Raw genomic sequence first — 22,352 nt, forward strand, 5'->3', positions numbered from 1 at the left:
TTAACTTTTCTAACTATTAAACTGAAAATATCTCTGGGGTAGTGTAATATTGTTAATTTGGAAGTGATAGTTCAGCTAGAACTTGAAGGATGTGTGTTGATTTCCTAAGTAGAAATTGAGAGGAGAGGACAGAGGTATGATGAGAGCATGCCTTATGGAAGAAAGACATGTGCAAAGACATAGTGGTATCTTTGAGGGACAACTTTTTTTTTTTTAAGATGGAGCTCAAGGTGTAAAAAGGACGGCATTGAAAATGAAGTTAAATACATCCAAAACCTAAATTAAGAAGGGTCTTGGTAGCATTTTTAAGGCATTTAGACCTTAATTTATAAATGGGAAGGATTTAGGAAGAGTTTCTGGCAGAAGAACACTGTGAAAGCTTTGTATTTGTGAAACATTTCTCCAGCAGCAATTTGAAGGATAGATGGGAGAAGGGAGTTCTGAAAGAAGGGATATCAGTTAGGGGTGTGTGAATGAAAACTAAAGCAAGGGAATTCAGCTATTAAGACAAAGGGGTGGCAGTGAAAGTAGCTTTGGGAATGGAAAAGTGCCCAGGATTCAGGAGACATTTAGAAATGACCCAGCCCTTCCCTTCTTCACCTATTTCAATGTAAATGACTCAGAATCCAGTTTTAAGAGCTTTCCCAAACCTGAGAAATGACACTGAGCTCCCCTTCTCTGGTTATTGTGCTTAGATTTATGGCTGCTGCACCTCCCTTCTACAATCCATTCATCATATGGTAGTCTGTGTGTCCTCACGTATCTCCCACATGTGCCTCATCTCCTCAGCTAATGCGTGAGCTTCTAGAAGTAAGAGGAGACCTTGGTTACCTTCCTTTATCATTGTCTATGGACAGAAATAACAACTGGGATGGGAGGAGGCTGAGAGACAGTTTCCCAAATCTGCCAAATCACCTGGGAGCTTTTGAGAAGGTAAGACTCTTGTCCCAGCTGTGGAACTTCAGACTAAGTAGCTCTAGGATGGAATCCAGATGTTTGTATTTCTTACTTTCAGCTGATTCTGATGGCCAGCTAGGTGTGTTAAACTATGAGTTTCTATGAAACTATGGGTTTCAACCATATTAGAAACCCATAGTTTCTAATTCTGACTTGGATCATGTTTGACTTTGTATAGTCTCACATTTCCCCATCTGAGGAATTACAGTACTGGAGTAGATGATGCTGGGATTGCTTCAGTCATGGGATTTGCTTCAGTCATGGGATTTGCCTAGATGAGGCTGTTTCCTACATCACTCCTAATTCCCCATCCTGGGAGTAGAATGTGTATTATTTTTCTCTGAATGTATTGCCTTGTAGTCCCTCATACTAATGTTTCCTGTCACTCTCCCCAGAGGGTCCTCTTGCCTGGGGATTCTCCCTGTGAGGGGGGTGGGTGGACACACAATCAGAGAAAACTAGTGGCTGATGCCGTCACCCACAGGCAAGCGTGGTTGACAGTCCTATGTGGGCAAGCGTGGTTGAGTCGTATGTGGAGCACAGATGGTGGTAGGTGGCTAAGGGTGTGTGTGGGGGGGCTCTCTTCAGAAGCCTGTGGGCCACTGTCAGCTGTGTCCCTGTGTCTTGCCAGCTTTTCGCCTACAAAGCTTCCTTGGTTCCTGAGCTACACCTCAGGTGTGCTGCAAGCTTGGTGGTTTGTTACACATTTTGCTGTGCCTTCTTCTTCACTAGGGAGCTAGTAGGAATTTTCCTATGCTAGCCTGACATCCAACTTCTTCTCACTGAACCACTCTCAATAAAGAGTAATTGATGCCCAGTATTTAAAAAAATATCCTTTTTGTTTTGTTTTGCTTTTCTGGCTATATTTCATGGGAGGAAGTTGCTTGTGGATCCATCATAGTTGAACTGGACTGCAAAGTGAACCAAGGGGTAAGCCACTTACCTAGAATGAGAAGGCCAAACTTCCTGATCAGTGCCTGGGTCCTACCACCTGTTCCCAGCACAGAGCATTTTCCTAATCCCTTCTGGATGCACTGTCTCCTGTGTAGCATCTTTCTCTCACCTGGGATTCTGCAAGAAGGTTAAGCCCTTAAGGCCATTAGGTGTCCATAATATGTAAAAATTAACTTCTTTCTTATAAATCTTAAAATGGCGTTACTTATGTACCATCCCTGAGAGAATTGAAAAAGTCACCCACAGCATTTTATGGGTTCTATGGATCAAGGAGGAACCAGTTGAGAAAGAGCAGTGTCTGGCTCCCAGTCCCCTGAGGGATGCCACCTCAGGACAATATTTCCTGAGAACTATGGTCATATCTTCGTTCACACTTATGAGCTGGTCCTCCTGGTGGCGCCCTCTCCCTTCTTTCTCCCTTCTCACATTCTCACTGTTCTTAAAACACCTTCCCACAAATTCTCAGTGTATGTGAAGTGCAGGGAGGGGAAGACCTTTAACAAATATGGTAAACTCTATCAACAGCAGTCAGAGGTAAATACAGCAGGTAGATAGTAGAAAGAGGGGCAGAAAATTGAAAGAAAGGACTGAGAAGAGTGGCAATAAATCTGGCTTACACTGAAAGGGAGCAAAATTTTGGACCCCATTACATGATGTGCGTCCTAACTGAAAACCTAACTGGATTTTGCCTGGCACCACTCTCATACTGGAGGCACTGCTGGGATCTGAAGCTCTAACGAAGGGGCAGACAGATACTGTCCCCACCCTCATGGAGCTTGCAGTCAACAAGGGAAACACATTAAAATAACCTGCCACCCAAATGCATAATTAAAAATGACAGTATGTGCTAAACAAGGGAATTGAGTAAGTCTGGGGAACCTTAAAAAGGTGCATTTGAGGAGAGAATTGAGGGATGAGTTGGTAAGGGCTAGGTAATGAGGGCCAGGAGGATGCCAAAGTGGAGCCAACAGAAGGCTGAATAAGGTGATTTTTCAGTGAGAGTCTGAGAGGAGTAGGAGAGAGGGCAGGATTGCTTCATCCTATGTTTTCTTTTGTGACCAGAAGGAATTTACCAAAGCAGGCCCTCTTAGGACTTCCTGTGAAGGCCAGGTAGATGTGGAATTGCTTGTGCTTTGAAGTGGCTGTGGTCGGCTCTGGAAAACAGGCAGTGGGCCAGAGTCTGCAGAAGCTGTAAATCCACAGAGCTCAGCTCTTGCATTTCTGGAAACGTGTACCATACCAAGAGTTGGAGTGGCAGCTGCTGCCCTGAAGATTGTGCCCATGCCAGGCATAGTTTCACTCATAGTCTTGAACCCCAAATGCAAGCACGGACTGGCACAGTCTTTTTTTTTTTTGGACTGGCACAGTCTTAAAGCAAAATTGCCATCTCATAATGGAAAGCAATGTACAGGTGCAGAAAGCAATCTATCAGTTCTAGAGAGATCTCTGCTTCCTTTGTAGTGTTCTTAAACTGGCAAAACTGTTCTGCATCTATTTTTGTTTCATTTGATATACACATGCCATATCCATTTTACGGGTGACAAAACCATGTTACGGAGAGATTAAATGACTTACCCAAGTTCACAGACCATACTCTTTCCAGCCTTCCTTATTGCTTCTTACTCAGTAATCCTTATTGTTTCTTACTCAGTAATCCTCTGATTACCATCCACATCTTGCATTTAGAGAAACATGGCAAGAAAATTGAAATTTGAATATCTAGAAAGACAAATCTAAGACAAGACTTGGTCTAATTTCTTACATGTACTCTACCATCTCAGGTCCTCTATAGTGAAAATTTATATTCTCAAGAATAATCCCATACTGTCTTGTAAATCATTGAAGGAAGATTTAATTTAGTTCAGTCCCATTAAGTGTATTTTATTGTACTCTGAATCATTGATATGGGATACATATGACAACTCTTAGGAGGCTAGACTATCACAATAAAAAGAAAAACTCATTTTTCAACTTTTTTGTATAAACCGGTGACCACTATACTAGTCCAGTGCCAGAAAGTGATTAACACACCCACAGGCAGTCTGGATGTTGAAAATGCTGGGGGCTTCTTGACTAGCCTGCAGGCATCTGATGAAATTTATGACTTTTCTAGAACATGTTTAAGTAGCAAAGTATACACAAATGAGAGGTCTATGTATTTCCATGCAGCAGTGAGAGAAATAGTGGTCTCCTAAAGACAGCATGCAAGTTTTTATGACTGTAATGTACAATAGTGGCTTAGATTGTATCATCTTGTTTGCTGTTAGAGCTTGAGTTTTTATATTAAAAGTCTACCTGAATTTTAATTTTATCACTGCTCCTATAATTTAGATATTTCTTAAAAAAAAAAAGATTTTATTTATTCATGAGAGACACAGAGAGAGAAAGAGGCAGAGACACAGGCAGAGGGAGAAGCAGGCTCCATGCAGGGAACCTGACGTGGGACTCGATCCCAGGACTCTGGGATCACACCCTGGGTCAAAGGCAGGTGCTAAACTGCTGAGCCACCCAGGCGTCCCTAATTTAGATATTTCTTGAGAGAATTAGTATTGTTCTGTATCATTCATACAAATAAAGTAGTCTATTTCCATCATACATAAGCCCAGCAAATTTCAACTTGAAATTTCTTTTTTTTCAATATCAGAAATAAGTTTATTTATAGAACCATACAATCTGACTATTAAATGGTCCTTCTACTTTGAAAATTCTAAGCCCTCTCTCATCAAGCTATGTGGCATAGATGAGTAGTTTTTCCCACCCCTTCTTATACATATTCATTTATTATAAGTATTTTAATTACAATGTTTAATTACAATATTCTTTATAAATTATCAACTTAAAATCAGAATTCCCCTGGAATTTCCATAGAAGTGCGATGAGCTTCATGTGAGTCAAACTTGCCAGCAACCAAGGCAGCTCTGATCAACTTAGCAAAAATCCTGACTTAAGAAATGTAGGGTTGTGAATGATTGGCTGGAATTGGGGCCACAAAGCATAGGTTATAAAACTGACTGTAAGCAGGTCAAATCCAGGTGTGTTTATTTGGCTAACATAATTTTTATTTAAGTATGAAGGTGAACTATTTCAGATGAGGGGAAGAGGAGATATCAGCATTTTGCCATAGTCTCCACCCTTTTCTATTGTTCACTTGGCCCTTTTCATTCATTTATGCTTCCTGCCAGCTCCTATGAGCAACCAAGTTGGTGCTACTTTTTTTTTTTCCCCTCTCTCCAAACTGTATTAAATCCTGTGGTAGTTTTATATTTGTTTTGTTTTTAATTTCTTTCCAATATTCCATAACTTAAAAAAAAAAGTTATGCCTAGGAAGATAGAAATGGGCAGACTTAGACATTTCTTCCAGTACTACAAGTCTTTCCTTGCCATTGGTAGAGTACAGAGCTTAATGATCTCTCTTAGTCCATCAAGGAAGTGATCACCGTATGTGCAATGGACTATGGACTTATAGCATGTAAAATAACTGGTTCAAACCCAAACCACATTCTCTTAGTGAAGAAATTTTTCGGACAAAGTTTGTAGTTTAGCTGATGTCTTCATAGAGCTCTTAGTGTAACAATGCCCTGACTTGTGTAACAGTCTCATCAAATCACAGTTTTTGAGTCTGAAAAGAATTAGCATATCAGAGGTAGTACCATCATTTTCTTGGGTAGTAAACTTTTTAACTCAGATAATTCCAGTCTTAGACAACTTCACATAGCCTATCAGATAAACATGGTTGAGGCTTCAGAGAGGAGGTTCTTAAGAAAATATGCAAAAAGTCAAACAGAGTATGGAAGAGATACTTACATAACAGTTACTTCAGCTTACCAAAGGATTCAATAATTAAATGCTACCTACCCTGGTATTTTTAAATGGTTGTTTTATGAAACTTTGGAAGCTTGAGAATAAGAGTGAGTAGCTAAGTGGAGGGCAAAGAAATGCATTTGGAAGCTCCTGCCAAGAAAAGTAATCTTTGAAAATATAAAGTCTCCTCCCCCACCAAAACACAAAATCCTACATACATGCAGTTTCTCAACATCCTAGTCTACCTTGAAATATGAGATGACCTTTTAGTAGACATGGACTAGTTGGCTATTAGTGGAATGGCAGAGGTTTCAATATTTTGGGAAGGCATAAATCTAGGGAAATGAGTTTACATCTAATAGCAAGAAACAGAGCCTCTCTCTATTCCTTCTTTGCCCATGTAAAATTGAGAAATATATTTGTAGAGTATGCAGTGGTAATGGTAGTGATGTGTATGTGTCTGTGTGTGTGTCTACACTGACATTGGGAAATATCCCCAGGCAGTTAAATCAATTCATATAATGTAGCTATGAGAAGGGTCTTCCAATCATAAATTATGAGACATTGGGCAAGTTTTTTTTATGCTCAAGGTATCACTTTCCTTCTTCAAAAAATGAAGATGTAAGGAATAACTACCTCAGAGGGTTGTTTTGAGTGGTACATAACACAGTTGTATACAGTAAACATGAAATATCTAGGAGAAAATCCCATATAAGGATCAAATTAACATTTTAAAGCTTGGAGGGTCTCATCTGGCTAGGTTTTATATATAAGACTGATCTGTAAGAGTCTTTTTGTGAATGCTCTCTGCCTTGTAGATAGAAGGCTACCTAATCTAATCAGATCAGATTCCACTGTAATATGAATCACAGAGGACAACTGGAAAAAAGACTGTTTGAAATAGCACTGGTTACATCTTATCGGAAAGTAGTATGTTGGTATATAATTACTTATCATTACTGCAATACATCATTTTGAAAAGTATTTCCCAACTTCTTTTCCCCCTTATAAATGTATTATTCATGTCTATATAAATAACAGTTCACTGCATTCATTTAAAGAAATCCATTGATTCTAGTAAATTATTAGACACATGTAACTGTCACTCAGGCAATAACTTGAAACACACCACTCAGGATTTCTGGAAACTAACTCAGGGGATGAAGGATGAACAAAAATACCATTCCATCTGTTAGCCAAACCAACTGCACCAAATAATTTGGAACTTAATTACAGAGTTGGCTACATTTTGAAAATGTGATTTCCAAAGGCTATAAGTTTTATTTAAATCTCTCCATGTTTATTTCCTCCAAGGACCATCTCTTGTGGTTGCAAATTACAGTTTTAAAACCACTGGCTGTTAAAGACCCAAGCTTGAGGAGTAAATCCAGGGTAAAGAGAGAAATGGAAAAAACTGTGTCTCCCTCTTCTCCTCATCTTTTCTATGTTCTTTCTTCTGTCCTGGACTAGCTTTTAACAACTCCACATATTTTCAAGTACAAATAGACTATCAGATAGAATATGGGAGATCTAGTTAAATTTGAATTTCAGGTAAACAAAAGTGTGATACTTTAGACATTCTAAAAAAAATTATTCTATATCTGAAACTCAATTTTAACTGGATGCTTTTATATTTACTGGCAACCCAATCTATAAGACAACTATTTTGTCAATTTATTTGTTTGAAAAATAGTATCAGAGTTTTCTCTCCAAAGGCATAGCTATTTTTATTGGAAAGTCCTAAAGACCAAACTTTTCAGAATCTCCAAAAATGAATCTCTTGGTGGAACTCTGGACACATTTAAAAGGTGGTTTAGAGAGAGAGCTCAGATGGAAAAGACTTTCTCTTGTACCTAAGTTTAGAACATGTCAGTGGCATCAATTCCTTGCATTCACAAGCCTGGTAGAGGGAAAGAGGAATGGAGGGAGGAAGACTAAGACACAATATTTTTAGTCATAATTATTAACAATTGTGGGTGGAAAGGGAAGAAGGTTAACTTTGCAATTCACCTTCTCGGTTACTCAAGCCAATTGGTGAGTAACCAAAAAGGTGAATTGCAAAGTTAACCTCCTCTTTCTCTCACATCCCAAATCCAGCCCAACAATAAATGTTGTCAAGTCTACCACCAAAGCAAAGCCACGATGTCCCGACTTCCTACAACATCCACTGCTAACAATCTGGTCTAGGATTTTATAATTTCTAACCTGATAACTGTTGCAACAACATACAGTGTTGGCTCTTCTCTGCTTCCACCATTGCCCTTTTCTGTTTAGTCCCACCCAGCATCATGATTGATCTTGTTGAAACCTAAATTTGAGATGTCACTTCAAACCCTTCAATGCCTTTAATCTCAACTCAGATAAAGTCCTAACAGTGGCCTATAAGACCAGCACCAAGCCCTTCCACTGTAGGCCTCTGAGCTCTGTAATGCCTCCTTATCACTCTTTTCTTGCCACCCTGGCCCCCTTGCTAGTCCTACACTATGTCAGACACCCCTGCCAAAAAGTTTGCAATTGTGTGTCCTCGTGCAGCAGGTGTCTGCATGGTGTGCTCCCTGGGGTCCTTCAATTTTTCATTCATCTGTCTCATTCTCAGTAATTACAACCCTTCTCTACCACCCTTTTCATATTTTACACTTTTCTTCATGGTATGGACCATTGCCTATTCTCCATCTTTTCCTTGTTTGTCTTTAATCGTGTATTTCCCCCCACTAGAATGTAAGCTCTGTGAAAATGCTAGATTTTGTGGTTTTGCTCTTATTTATTTCTGATATTGCCATATCCCAGTGCATAAAGCTGATACGAGAGAGCTTGGTTCTTGTCTCACAGAAACAAAGAATGAATCCTGCGAACACAGGAGAGTGAGTAAAGGGACGGAAGTTTTTTAAGTAAAGATACAGAGCAAGGTCTCAGAAGTGAGAAGGGTCCTGACAGGGTTGCCACGGAGGGCTTGTAGGGTTGGTCTTTTATTGGAAGCCTAATCAGGGAACCTAGATCCTTTTAACATTATCTATTGATATCACCATTGAATAAGGGCTATTGATAACATCTTTAATGGCTTACTTCTTCTTTGGGCTCTGGTTATTCTTTGTTGGTCACAGATGACCATCATAAAAAGACACCCTCCCAGCCCACACCTAGACCAGGGTGGTCTGGCTTGTTTCTTTATCTCAGGTTTCTTTACACCTCAGCATTTTTGGGACTTTTGTGAGCCTGCTTCCATGGCCCCCTACCTAGCCCTGCCTAGCCCTGTTTGTCCCTAACTCAATGCCTGGCACATGGAAAGTGCCCCATCAAATTTGTTGAACAAATGAATGGACCATTAACAGTTTTTAACAAATTTGTTTTATGGATTAGATAACTATTTGCAAATAGCAGAAACATGGGAGAATAAGATGTGGGGACTCTTACATTATGAGGCCAGGTCACATTCTGCAGAAAAATCCAAGTCATGGTGGCAGGAAATGGAAAGGGCCAAGCCAATAAGAGGACAATTGGATAGGCAAGTCAATATGAGGACTCTGGATGTCCAAGGAAGCATTGGGAACACCTTACAATTTGATGAAGGACTGTACTCTCATGAGTTTAGACTTCAGAAGTACTCATTTGTCTCATAGCTATGAACCTATACCTCAATAGTCTTCACTCTGGAGCTCCCATGTCATCATAGGGATCTGGGAAAGTATCAAGAGAATTAAAAGGCCAACCTTCTCTGGGCTTATGGGGGTGATTTCTGCAGTGTGCTATGGTGATCAGTCTCTTGGGGATCTTCTCTTCTCTGTGCTTCTCAATTTCCAATACCCAAGTCCCTTATATCGTTGTCTTCCAGATTAAACTGACATTGTAAGTGGAAAGAGTTAGGGGTCCCCAGAAAAGGAAAGAAGAAACAGAGCTTGTGGGACACAAAAGAAGGCATTTTAGGTCCCCAGAAATTTTCAGTGATCTCTTCCCTGCCAGCTCTACTTCACCTCTGAACATTTCCTGCAGAACTTTCCAGGAGGTATTACAATTACAAAGAAATGCAAAAACCTCAGTAGTTAAGGATTTTAAGGGAACAAAGGGAGTGCATCCCCCCTCCCAGTAGCCTCTGCCAGGCCAGGAAGTAACCTAGCCAAATCAGAACACTAAATTAATGGTGAGACTCCCAGTGCTGTTTCAAAAGGAAAGATTGACCTAACTTACATTCTTGAGTTATTCTTGCAGAATTGAAACCATGCCCCATAGGGTTAATGAAGTTAAAACCAGCAGAAAATGTAAAGCTTGTTTTTCCAGCAAACTGTTTCTCCCTAATCAGCTATTGTTTCTCTTCAGACCACACTAACAAATCCACTAGCTGTCTCTGCAGAAGTCTGGACTCAAGGTTAACAGATATGGTTCCAGACTAGGACCAAGCAAGGCCTTGTTTCCTTACATGAGACAGAGCTCAAGACCACATCCAGTTTCTCCCCACTCTCAGAACATGCTCATAACCCCTCCCCCTTGTCAGTTACCTCTGCTTCATTATAATCTTAGAGTCTCTGCACTAGAAGGAGCACAGCTTCAGGACATAACATAGGGTGCATATATAGGCGTGTTTTCTGTGTCCACCTGAGCAACATGATGCCCACCTTTACATGTGTTGATAAAGCTCCCCCATCTGAACTTTCATTCCAAGTCCTAAATAAAAAGAACCAGCTCACTGCTGCTTGAGCAGCTGTGGCTTTGTACAGTAGTGGCTTTGGAAGTTACTCTCTGTGATCTTATTTGCTGCAAGGTTACTTTGTGTGACGACTCCACCTGGGGTAGTCTCTATCTGGAACTCACCAAGCAATAAACTCTTATTAGTTCAGTTTTATCTTTTTTCCTATTGGGCAAAATGTCTACCTCACCCAGGTTCCCCATCCAGATTTCTCCCTTCAGTCCTGCTTGTAGGCTAACCTCATTGAGCTTCTGCTCAGTTGGCATATTCTTTTTCTACTCTAGAGTGGCCTTTGTTGCCTGGAGAACTTCTCAGCTCTCAAAACTCATATATCATTTCCTTGGTGAATTTTTAAAATTTCTCCTGAAAGCATCAATTAGTTTTTCATTTAGAGTATCATAGACCCTTGCACATACCTGGGAAGGCATTTTTTATATTTCCTCCACGAAGTGTAGTATTTAGAAAGTATATAAGTGCTTCTTGAAAGGATGGTTTGGGGAACTTCAGAGAAATCTTGTATAGCTCCTGAATATGGAGTTCTCTCTAGCTACTGGCTTTGCTTTTCTTGGGTCTTTCATAAGAACCTTCCTTAAGTCAAGCCCTATGACCACATGTATAGATGTGTTGGTTGAACCAGTCCTAAACCTGGAAGGAGCAAAGTTTTTCCTAATGGTAGCTATTTTGTTTTTAATACCAAAAGGCAAGATAATCATCAACCTTCTGCTTGCTCTTAGAATTTGCCACATTGGTCAAAACACGTCATTACATGTTGTCAGATTTTGAGAGAAAGCGTCCTTCATTTTAATTCTTTGCATGATTAAAGTCATTCAATTACCATTCAATTTAATTAAGTGGCTTTTATGATATAATTTTAGTGAGGGGAAAAATGATCAGTCATTAAAATGATGATTGAATGATGATTTTTTTTTAAATTATTGCAGTAGATAACAGGAAAGAGCCTTTGAGATAAGTTTTGTAATAAAAAATCCTTCTGGTAGTCAATAAAATGTGTTATCAGTAATGAAAAAGGAGTTGTTGATATTGTTAATTAATAAGTGATGAATTAGTGTGGAACCTGACACCTCATTTGCCCCAGTAACACCACCCCCTGGAAATTACAGAGAATATTAGTCTGTCACTCTACAAAATTTTTCCTTGAGAGAGCAAGAGATGAGGGGGTAGGATTTGGGGATGAATAAAGATGGGTAAGCTTTTATTTTTTTTTTTTTATTTTTTTTTTTATTTTTTTTATTTTTTTTTTTTTGGAATTTAATCTTTATTTACAGGACACTGTAAGATAGAAGATTCCACATAGAAATAAGCAACCCACTGAGAGGAGGAGCTTCATACAGTTTGTACAGTTCAGAACTGGTCAAGTATAGTTTCATTGTAAAAAGTGCTACAATAACAAAACACATTTAAAAAGAGTTCTTAGTAGAGAAACAGTAAGACAAACTTCTACCAAACAGTACACAACAAACAACTTTCTGTCTCAGCTGTACAACCTAAAAGTTAAAGGTCCCAGGAGTGCCATCCTGAACTTGGAATGTATAGCCTTCAGAGGTAGTTTCGGGCACAACATTCTGATCTTCCTCTTCCTCTACAGAGAAATACTTCTCAATCAAGTTTAATGAAGCTTTGTACACAGACTCATTTTCATGGTTTTGTAGAGCTTCAATTTTGTCCAAACCCCCACATTCTTCAATCATTATGCTAAGTTTCTCAGTTTCACCTAGTTTCTCAGCAGCCTGAAAGATGTTTGAAATGGCATCTAGAATAACCAGAATAATTTTGGTATCTTTTGCAGTTAAGAGGTTCATCAATGGTTCTATTATGCCACAATGAACGAGGTATACAATTTGTTCAACTGTTCCACCACTTGTATAGTTGGTCACAGCCCATACAGCTTCCTTTTGTGTCTTAAAGTCTGCCTTAGAGAGAACACCAACGAGGAATGGGACTAATCCATGATTCACAACTTGCTGTATCTGGTCCTGGCGACCAGCTGTGATGTTTGACATTGTCCATGTAGCTTCCTTCTGAATATTAGTTTTGGGGTTCGTTAGCAGGCTGGGAAAGACAGCAAGTGCTCCTGCATCTATTACAACCTGAGTCTGTTCATCTGTCCCAGTGACAATATTTCCTATGGCTCTTAGTGCAGGAGTCACAATGGGTAATTCAGTAGCTCCTAGAAGCTTCACAAGTTGGGGCACAACTCCTGTTTTCACAACCATTTCAATCCGTTCATTTGGACCATCAGTAAGGTAGGAAATGGCCCAGCAGGTATCTGCTAATACTTCTGGATCATCATGATGCAGGAGACGAACTAAGGTAGGAAGAATCTGCTCAACAGCATCTAACGGGGGTGCTGGATTCTTGTTGCGACAAAGGTTTGAGAGTGTCCAAGTAAGGTTACGTAAGTAACCACATGCTAAAGATGACATATCAGGAACTGCAAGGAGAGCCAACAGTGGGTCAACTGCACCATACTTGATAACCAAGTCTCGAAAAACTGAACCATCACCTGCAATGTTTCCTAGAGCCCATACAGCTTGTTCACTGATGTGGGCATGGGAAGATGCCAAAAGAGAAATGAATGCTGGGATAGCACCTCCATCGACCACAGCCTTGGTCTGTTCTGATGTCCCAGAAGCAATGTTAGTGAGGGCCCAAGCAGATTCAAACTGAATAGGACTACAATCAGTTCTGCCCAAGAAGGACACAAATTTTGGAATCAAACCAGCCCGGATTATGTTGTCTATGGGGGGCTGTTTTTCCCTAGAAAGTAGTTTCCTAGCAGCTTGAGTAGCCTGGAGCTGGCTTTCCAAATTGTTGCTATTTATGCCTTTGACAATGTCATCAACAGACCAATTTACAGTGCCCTGGTTGTTGCGGTTTTCCTGCAGTGGAGAGGTAGCGTCATCAGGAAATGAGCTTACATTTCTCCTTTTCAGCATCTGGTCATCCTTCTTCGCTTTCCTCAGCTCCACATTAACTTCTATTCGGCGCCGCCTCATTTCCGTACTGTCTTTCCCCTTGTTCTTGAATCTGTTAAGGCGGGCAGCTGGTGAATTAGCATTCTCGTTGGTGGACATGGTTATGAGACAAAGGGAGAAAGCTCCACGGCCGGCTCAGGCTTCCACGGGAGGCGGTGCGGGGCGCGCAGGCTGCGGGTCAGCGGCCCTCAAAACGTCCACCGCGGACCAGCCCAGAGACGGTGTGATGGGTAAGCTTTTAAAGTAAAACATTTAAATTGTAGTTTAGCACTCAAGCAAAACTAATTGGTTAAAGAAAATACATGCTCTACATTACTGCGTGTTGTAAAAATATCAGAATTTATTTAAAAGCATATATTTTTTCTCTTTTTTTTAAATTAAGAATTGATACTTTAAGTTGTACGTCATAATATTTTCTTCCTTGTGAATTTCATTAGGAGATTTCTTTTCCATTCCCATCAGTGACATCCTTTGGGTTGCTAAATACTAACTTGGTAACAGAGGGAAAAATTTTAGACAATTAATAATGGGATTCTTTTTTAAAGAAAAGTCTTCTAAGTGTGTATATTTCTAATACAACTTACTGGATTAATATATATATATATATATTATATATAATAATAATGGATAATAATGGATAATAATAATTATATATATATATTATTATTATCCAGGAAGAGATAGTCTAAAAACCAAAAAATGGCTGGCTATTTGATTTAATGTTCTTTTTTTTTTTTCTAAAGATTTTATTTATTTATTCATGAAAGACACAGAGAGAGAGAGGCGGAGACATAGGCAGAGGGAGAAGCAGGCTCCCTGTGGGAATCCTGATGTGGGACCCAGGATCATGACCTGAGCCAAAGGCAGGCGCTGAAGCACTGAGCCACCCAGGGGTCCCTTGACTTTAGGTTCTAACACCAATTCTCTGACACGGAGTATCCTACAATTCAGCTCAATTCTGACACTACCTGAAAGTCCACAAGTTAAGGACAAAGTCCTTCACAAGACTGTCTCCACTTCACACACAAGCTGCAAATCCCAGGGTCATCTGCACTTCTGACCAGTTGGCTACAAATTTGTAAATTCCCACAACCGACTGAGGTTCAAGAATTTTCTAGAGCTCACAGAATTCACCTAAAGTACTCTATTTAAGTTACAGTTTTATTTTAAAGAATGCTTCTCCAGAACAACCAAATGGAAAAAACACATAGGACAAGTTCTGTGGATAGAGGGGGTGTCTGGACATAGAGCTTCTTTACCTTCTCACTGCATCTGGCACTTTCCCAATCTTCCCAACATATCAATGTGTTCACCAGTCAGGAAGCTCTTGGTGTCCAGAGGTTTTATTGGGATTTTATTATACAGTATGATTTAGTGAATCATTGGCCATGTGATTGAACTTAATCTCCAGTCTCCCTTCCTTCTCTAGAGGTCAGGCTGGTCCAAAGTTCCAATCCATGCAATTGGACTTTCTGATTGCCAAGCTACAATCCTGAAGCCTTCTCAAAGCCCCCATGTGGAGTGGTCTGTTAACATAATAAAGACACTCCTGCCTTTAAGGAAATTCTAAGGATTTCTGAAGCTCTTGCCAGGCACCAGGGACAAACACCAGATTTTTTTTTTTTTAATTTTAACCACAGATTTCTTTAATAAAAATGTTTTGGATCTGGCTTTTTGAGGAGTTATTAAATCAGTTCAAATAATAGTTTTAAGGTATCTATGTGCTTATTGCCTGTTTGGGGTGGAAGTGGAGTCAGGAAAGTGAAAGTTGTTTCCTGCCTGAAGGTTTATTTCAGGAGACCGGATCAACCTGTGAAACATGGTGATTCTAAGAACTACCCATGCCAACCAAGCACTTTCTATTTATGTTCTCAGTGTTTCCTCATAACTGCCTCATGAAGTAGTCTAGGAAGATAAGTAAAGCACACTATTAGATTCAAATGTGTGTCTATGCAATTCCAAAACTATAATTTTCCACTTGTCGGCAAGGTAATATAGAATGGAATGGAGTTATATTGAGAGGTTGAGGGCAACTGGTATTGGTACGAGTTCAGAGGAAGGAAGCTTGGGAATGGTTGGGAGAATCTGAGAAGGCCCTGTGGAAAAGATTGGACTTTGGAACTTGAAGACAGTGTAGAAAATGGATCCTAAAAGAATGAAATAGAGGGCTTTTCTGATGAGAAAATCAAAATGAGGACATGTGAGGCAGAAATCAATGTGAGGTATTCATGGATGGATTAAATTTCTTTCCTTAAATATCTCTGGTTATAGGGAACTCACTTTCCCTCGAATGAACCTGTTCCTTTCTGCATCACACTTTAATAGAAGATTCTTCCTTCCCACAAGCCAACTCAGCTATCAGATACCTTCTTCCCCTATGAGACAGTTACCAGGAAAGCAAAAATTGTTCTCCTGGCCTGAGGGTCTACTTCCTGCAGGTTAAACCAATCCAATCCTTGTCCACAGTCTTCAAACCACATGGTCCTGAGACTGTCACTGAATTTGTCTTCCTGTGTTGGATGGTAGTTAAGGAAATCTATTGTGAACTGCCTGGCTGGCTCAGTTGGTGGAGGACATGACTCTTGATCTTAGGATTGTGAGTTCAAGCCCCATGTTAAGTGTAGAGATTACTTTAGAAAAATAAAATCTTTAACACACACACACAGAGGGAGAAAAGCCTGCTGTGACATTAGAGAGATTAGGATTTGAACTACTACCTGCCATTTACTAGGGGTCTAAGTGTAACCACCTTGAACCTCAGTTTCCTTTTCTATAACTGCCTCAGAAATAGAAGAAATTATATGAAATAAGGCAGTGCCACAAATAGAGTAAGTATTTAATTTATATAATCTATTATTAGGGTACTGTATCTGTTGGCATTCACTATGAAAAACAGACTTAAATTCAATAATTTAAAATAAAAAAAAATTAATAGCTCATGATTCTGTGTGCTCACAACGTCGACTATGCTCAGGTTGAAAGTTCTGATGATCTTGGATGGGATTCTTCATGTGTCTGCCATCTGTTGGTGGTTGAAGGTCTCATGTGCCTGGTAGTTGGCTGGTTGCAGGCTGTGGTTCTGGCCAGATGTTTGCATCATCCTTCAGGTCGCTTACTAGTTCACATAGTGAAGGCCTCAAAGTCCCCAGAAGGCAGCAGAAGGACATGTTCTATTGTACAAGCACTTTCTTAGGCTCCACTGGTATTATATTCCACTTTCCCATTGGCTAAAGAAAGTCCAAAGGTGGTATGGCATAGCAATACAAATGTCACTGTTGTAGGGAGAGGGAAAAATTATGACTAATCTTATAATTTACCCCAGTCTGTTTTTTTTAAAGCACTTAATAGGCAGTAGTAAAGGGTAGACTACTCTGTTGGAGGCTGAATTTGCAATTTATCTCCCTTCCCATTAGTGATTTTATACTTCCCTGTGTGTATGTATGTGCATGTGCGTGTGTGGTGTATTTGTGTGTATGAGAGAGAGAGAGATGAGGAGAGGAAAGAGGTGGAAAATAGATGGGCGACTAAGATGGTTAACCCAGAGAAGAGATTACTGACTCAAACAGCCTCGGTAGCCTCATGCCCCATGGGCAACAGGAACAGAGAATAGTCTCTAGCTCAGCAGCCACCTCTACAGCACTCCATGTCTGGATGGTGTAATAGAGATAAAGGAGACCAGACTTTTCCCTGATAGTTAGACTTCTTCCATTTGTCTCTTCATGCTGCAAATATGTGTTGAGTACTATCTCTAGGATAGGTATTGGCTTGAGTGCAGTCCAGCGCTGGCAGAGTTATTCTTTCTCCCAATGATCATAGACAAACCATTTTGTCTATATGGGCTTCACCTTTTCCATCCATTTAGTGAGAGTGTTAGATTTTGTCATTTTGAAGGTCCCTTCCAGCTGTGATACTATACAATTTTACAATACTAGTTTTTTTCTTTATAAAATGTACACATTTTTTTTAAATCCTGGTTCTTCAGCTCTTCGGCTTGTTTTTATGGTACCCACCAATGAGTGGAATGGAATACTGACAAAAACAAAAACCACACCAATACAATTGATTTCTATGGGGAGAAGACTTTTCATGATCACTTATATCCTATCACAAATGGAGCCTTATATTCTTATACTTTCCTTTGCCCACATGAGAGTCAGTGGTCAATGCTCTGAGATTTCTGTCATTACCTGGCCTCCTGAGCAGCCAGCTGATAAAATTGCAAGGTTTTTCTACATTAAGATAGGGATCAGTCTTCCTTTTCTACCTGCACCTGTTCTACAATGGAGACATTTGTTAGATTTGGAGTAGGAAGAATGATACTAGCTCTGGGTATTAGGCATTTACTTACCCTCTCTAAACCTCAGTTTTCTCACCAATTTAATAATATCTTCCTACGTGATATTGTTATAAAGAGTAAATGACTTAAGGTTCTATAAATGCCAAGGTGAGGACCTGTTACCTCTTTGCTGAGCTAATCAAATGGGATCGTATGTGCTAGCTGCAGCACTTAGTAACTCTAAAGTACAAAACAAATCATGGATTATGATTTGCACCAGCCCATGCTTCAGGAAGTTAGAAGTACCCGAAGGTTTTCACTGCTTAGAGATACCCAGCTGTATTAGAGGCAGCACTAGGGATGGCCCCAGGTCTTCACCTCCAGTCCAGAGCTTTGTCCACTGCTACATTGTGCTACACAGTTGTCCAGCCACCACTCAGGGGAGGTCAGCATGTAATAGAGGCTATTCATATCACCTTAAGTCTAGAGCTTTAGGTAATACAACCAAAACACAGGCACCCACCCTTGATTTGAGCCCTATAGGGAAGCATACATTTAGAAAAAATATTTCAGAGCTCCTTTGCCTACCATTAGAGTGCCTAACGCTGGGTCTTGCGTGTAATCTTTGCTTTTACCCTTTCTTTCATCTTTTACCCTTTGAAACAGCAAATTTTTATTGACAAAGGATCCTCAGATATATCTGAAAGGCATTCAGTGAACACTAAGTGTTGTTTATTTCCTTTGGTGCGTTGATTTTCCCCCTCAAAAGGTTTCTCTTTCAAATGCTGCATGGAAATACCATCATTTCTCTTTGCCTTCTCAAGAGGGCCATAAAATGCTATTGGCTCTTAGCTGAAACGTTGCCTCTTGGTTTCATTGATCCAAAGGGATTTGGGATCCCCAGGGTGACCAAAGATTAATTATACACAAGTTATATTCAAAAATGTCCCTGGGTGCCTGCACAGGATCTGCATTGTTAAGACAGTACTTTGTTAAGGCCCAGGCCAGGTTATGAGCTCATCGGAAATTCGAAAACTAAGTCCATCCAGCATGTTGGATGCAAGACTATTAAGTGATTAACTTTTGGAGGTGAAGTCATTGGAGCTTATAATAGGGGCAGCTTCTGAACCTATGGGAATCAAGCCTATGTGAGCTTCCAAATCAGTCTTTGGGCATATAAAGGATGAGAGAAAGGCATGAATAAACATCTTACATATGGTTTTAATCTGAAACAAACATGCTAGCTTCAAGCAGGAGGGCTTGAGAGTAGGGGCTGAAATTACTGAAATGTGTCATTAAAGAGTTTTATGACATCATTTTTTAAAGAGTATGCGTTAGTGTCTCTGGGCATAAAGAATCAAAGATCAAGTATCAGACTTGGTAAAGGGAATAACCTTGCAAATGTAATCTGAGAAGTGAAACTTGTATTTAAATTATTTTCAATGAGTACTGTTTGATGGACTAGGGAAGTAAGTACACACTTTTATGGCATTATTTCCATGAGAATGGGCACAAGTCACAGCAGATGATGACAGGTTGTATATACTTCCATTTGACCACCCCTCCCCCATCCACTGCAGCTGGGGGAAGCTGGAAAGTGTGTCCTTGTGCCCTCATGGGCCTAAAAAAGCAGCTAGCCATTTCTCTAGTCACTGTGTATACTGAATATTTAGTGAAAAGAAAGAACAGAAGAGGGGAAGCAAAGAAGAGGGGAGGGAAAGGAAGGATTTAGAACAGATGAGAAGGAGACAAGATTGGGGGAAGGAAGAGTGGCCAGCAATTAATAACTATTGAGTGACTGATTCTAGGCATCACGTCAGGTATTTGTGCTTCCATTATCTCAGTTTCCCTGCCCATGACACAGTTAGTGTGAGCAGAATAATTTTATTCATGACAACACAAGTGGAAGGCATTCTTGCCTTCCTGCTTCAACCGCAGTTATAGCAGGGAGCACTGTAAATTCAGTGGGACTACTCAAGGTCTTACTGGATGATTTTAATGTCTTAAGAAAGACTTCTATTTTGTTTTGTTTTTAAGAAGATGAGAGATTTAACAATTGAGTGAAAATAACAAGCTGTCTTATTAGAGAGTGAGGGAGCCCTAACTTCAGATAGTACAGTGCTGCCAGGTGACCCCTTTCAAGTACTTCCTTCTCTTTAATAACTTATGAAATGTTTCTGTAAAACCTCCCCTCAGGAGGCCTCAGAAAACACTCCTCTGGAGTGTTCTAACACTCTTCTTCTAACAATTAGTATAGAGGAAGGATATAAGAGTTGTTAGTTGTTTTCTCACTAAGTCATCCTGTTTTTAAATAGGATGCATTCCTTATTGAAATGGAACGTCACAACATTACAAAATTACATTCTAGATTCTTGCTGATTAAGTATCTCCTTATAACAAATCAAATCATGACATGCTATTGAGGACCTTGCCAGTGCATTTGGCCAATGCTTCCCTTTCACTTGTCTGCCTCTGTGCCATTATTGCATGTTGTAGGTGGTTCTCTTGAGAAGCTCTTTCCATTCTGCCTGTCAAATCCCACCCACCTACATAGACCCAGCTTCTTTTTCAAGCCCTCTCCCCAGTTCCCTGAATCTAGAAAGCCCTTCCTTTTTGTGTCCTCATAGGACTTTTATATACCTATGTTATAGTATGCATCCTTTTCTACCTTTGGTTGTCATTATCCGTGTGGCTGTTGTACCTGTGCTATTGGTCTGTAAACTCTTTGAGAGCAGGACCATGTCTTGCTGTCTGTGCTTCACTGATAGTGCCTATAAACTAACTGAAAGGAACTGATGCAAGTGAGTTGTTTCCTGACTGTGATTGTTACATAATGGAAGAAATATATACCTGGTGCATAAGTAACTTAATAAGATATGCAATGAAAAGAACATATCCTGGGGCAGTCCCTGCATGCTAAGGTCAATGAATGTTCTAATAACAACTTCTAGTGGCAAGAGGAAGGACCACAGTGAGCCGAAGCCATTGGGAAAGGCTTTGTAGATGTCTTTAGAACTTAAATTAGATGTTGTATCATGATGGAAATTTGAATGAGTTAGAAGAGGAAGGAGAGGAGACAGAAGGCAAGGGCATCCAGAAGATAGAAACGACTTTAGGCTCCTGTGGATTGGTTCTGATAAACCAGAGAGACTCCCTAGCAGTGCCTTATGTTTTCACCAAACCTTACAACTTATAAATTGATGTCACCTATATTATTTTATGTGATTCTATCTAATAAGGTCCAGAGACTGAATTCTACTTTATTGTGAACAGCATTGCAAAAGAGATTCACAGTGTACACAGTTAAAACCTACTCTAGTGGTACTAGATCTGTTTGAATGGAAAATAAGGAGAAGGAGGAGGAAGTGGGGGAGAAGGAGGATACTGATCCTCAGAGTCCTAAAGGCTGATGACAGCGCGAATGCAACATAAAGAAGAGCACAAATTTTATCTCCTGATGTACGTTCAACTCACACCTCTGATAAGGTGTAAATGTAATCTGTGTTAACCAGGTCTAAGTTCAGTGCAATATAAAGGCATTCATTGCATTTACTTAGTGCTTCAGCCCATTTGAGAACACAGCTGTGTGGGTTTAGGCAATTATTTTCTTTGTTAATGACTTAATCACCTTCTCAGGATTCAATCTTGATACTTAAAGCATCTCCTCCACCAAGCCTGTTTGTTGGAAACCTACAAGTTCATCTTCAGGCTGTTGCCCCTAGTTGCTGCCCAGGGTCCCGCAGTGATAGTGTCAGGAATGAGGGGTGTTTACCTGAAGGTGAGACAAATAGTTGAAACCCTGTGGCCTCCTTAGCATAGGGATTGAAAACCTCTTAGCGATCACCAGAAATTTATGTTTGCTGTTGGAAAATTGCTTTGGGAAATGATGTGGATCAGAGAAGTAAATTTTCTGTCAAGATAAACTTTAGTAGTGAGCAAAGCAAAATTTGGGGGAAAAAAGATCCCTAGGTGTTTTATCTCATTTTTATTAACATTCTGTAATATTTACCACAGTCGTACTCTGTGAGCCAAACTGTCAGTGGAAGCACTGAACTACAGAGAAGATTCAGGAATTTCTCTAGAGAGGATACCTCAGTCTCATTTTACAAACAGAAGCTGTTGATAACAGATGTGCTTCAAAAAGCTGGCAGTTTTTAAAAGAATTAAGGTGAAAAATAAAAGACCTAAAGCCACACCACCTAGATACCAGGAATCCACAGCCTCTGGACTGGTCCAGACTTTTCAGTGTGTTTCCAGAAATTGCTGTTATGCAGTCTGCACAGACGGTGGAGTGCTTGGACTGGCAGGGGAGGGGAGGGAGCTTGGCAGGACACCAGCTCCAAGCACGATTCTTCTTTTCTTTTTCCCAAAGAGCTGAGCCTGGTAAAAAATAAAAACACAAACAGACCCTTTCCCTCTTTCCCATCTGCTTTCATCCCAGTTCTTTGGGGTTGGTAGCCCTGGGTGAACCGGCCGAGCCCTGCAGACTGCTGGCTGCTCAATGCGTTGCTGGATTTTGCTGCAGTTCAGGGCTGTTTGGCCTGGGGTCCAAGAACACTGTGTCTCCCCAACCCACAGATATGGGACCACAGCAGTTCCCTGCACATGAGAGAAGCAGCACGTGCACTTTTGATGGCAGTCATAGGATGCAGTAAGTTATTATAACTGAACCAAGGTTGACGTCTGCTTC

At 40.2% G+C, this 22,352-nt stretch overlaps 2 protein-coding genes across 4 annotated transcripts in view; one reads left to right on the forward strand and one right to left on the reverse strand.

The window, feature by feature from the left end:
* CTNNA2 (catenin alpha 2) overlaps positions 1-22,352 on the forward strand; it is a 1,087,920-nt gene that overhangs the window by 694,362 nt on the left and 371,206 nt on the right. The gene's annotated exons all lie outside the window — the stretch shown is intronic.
* Positions 11,658-13,606, reverse strand: LOC121491959 (importin subunit alpha-1). The gene has a single exon (XM_041757145.1). It carries the CDS (start codon positions 13,483-13,485, stop codon positions 11,896-11,898), a length of 1,590 nt encoding a protein of 529 aa, XP_041613079.1. The 5' UTR covers positions 13,486-13,606; the 3' UTR covers positions 11,658-11,895.

The sequence above is a fragment of the Vulpes lagopus genome, chromosome 5, assembly GCF_018345385.1.
Source record: "Vulpes lagopus strain Blue_001 chromosome 5, ASM1834538v1, whole genome shotgun sequence".
NCBI lineage: Eukaryota > Metazoa > Chordata > Mammalia > Carnivora > Canidae > Vulpes > Vulpes lagopus.

Bases quoted from the DNA above. Each gene is read 5' to 3' on its own strand.
- LOC121491959 (XM_041757145.1), bottom strand. From the start codon at position 13,485: ATGTCCACCAACGAGAATGCTAATTCACCAGCTGCCCGCCTTAACAGA.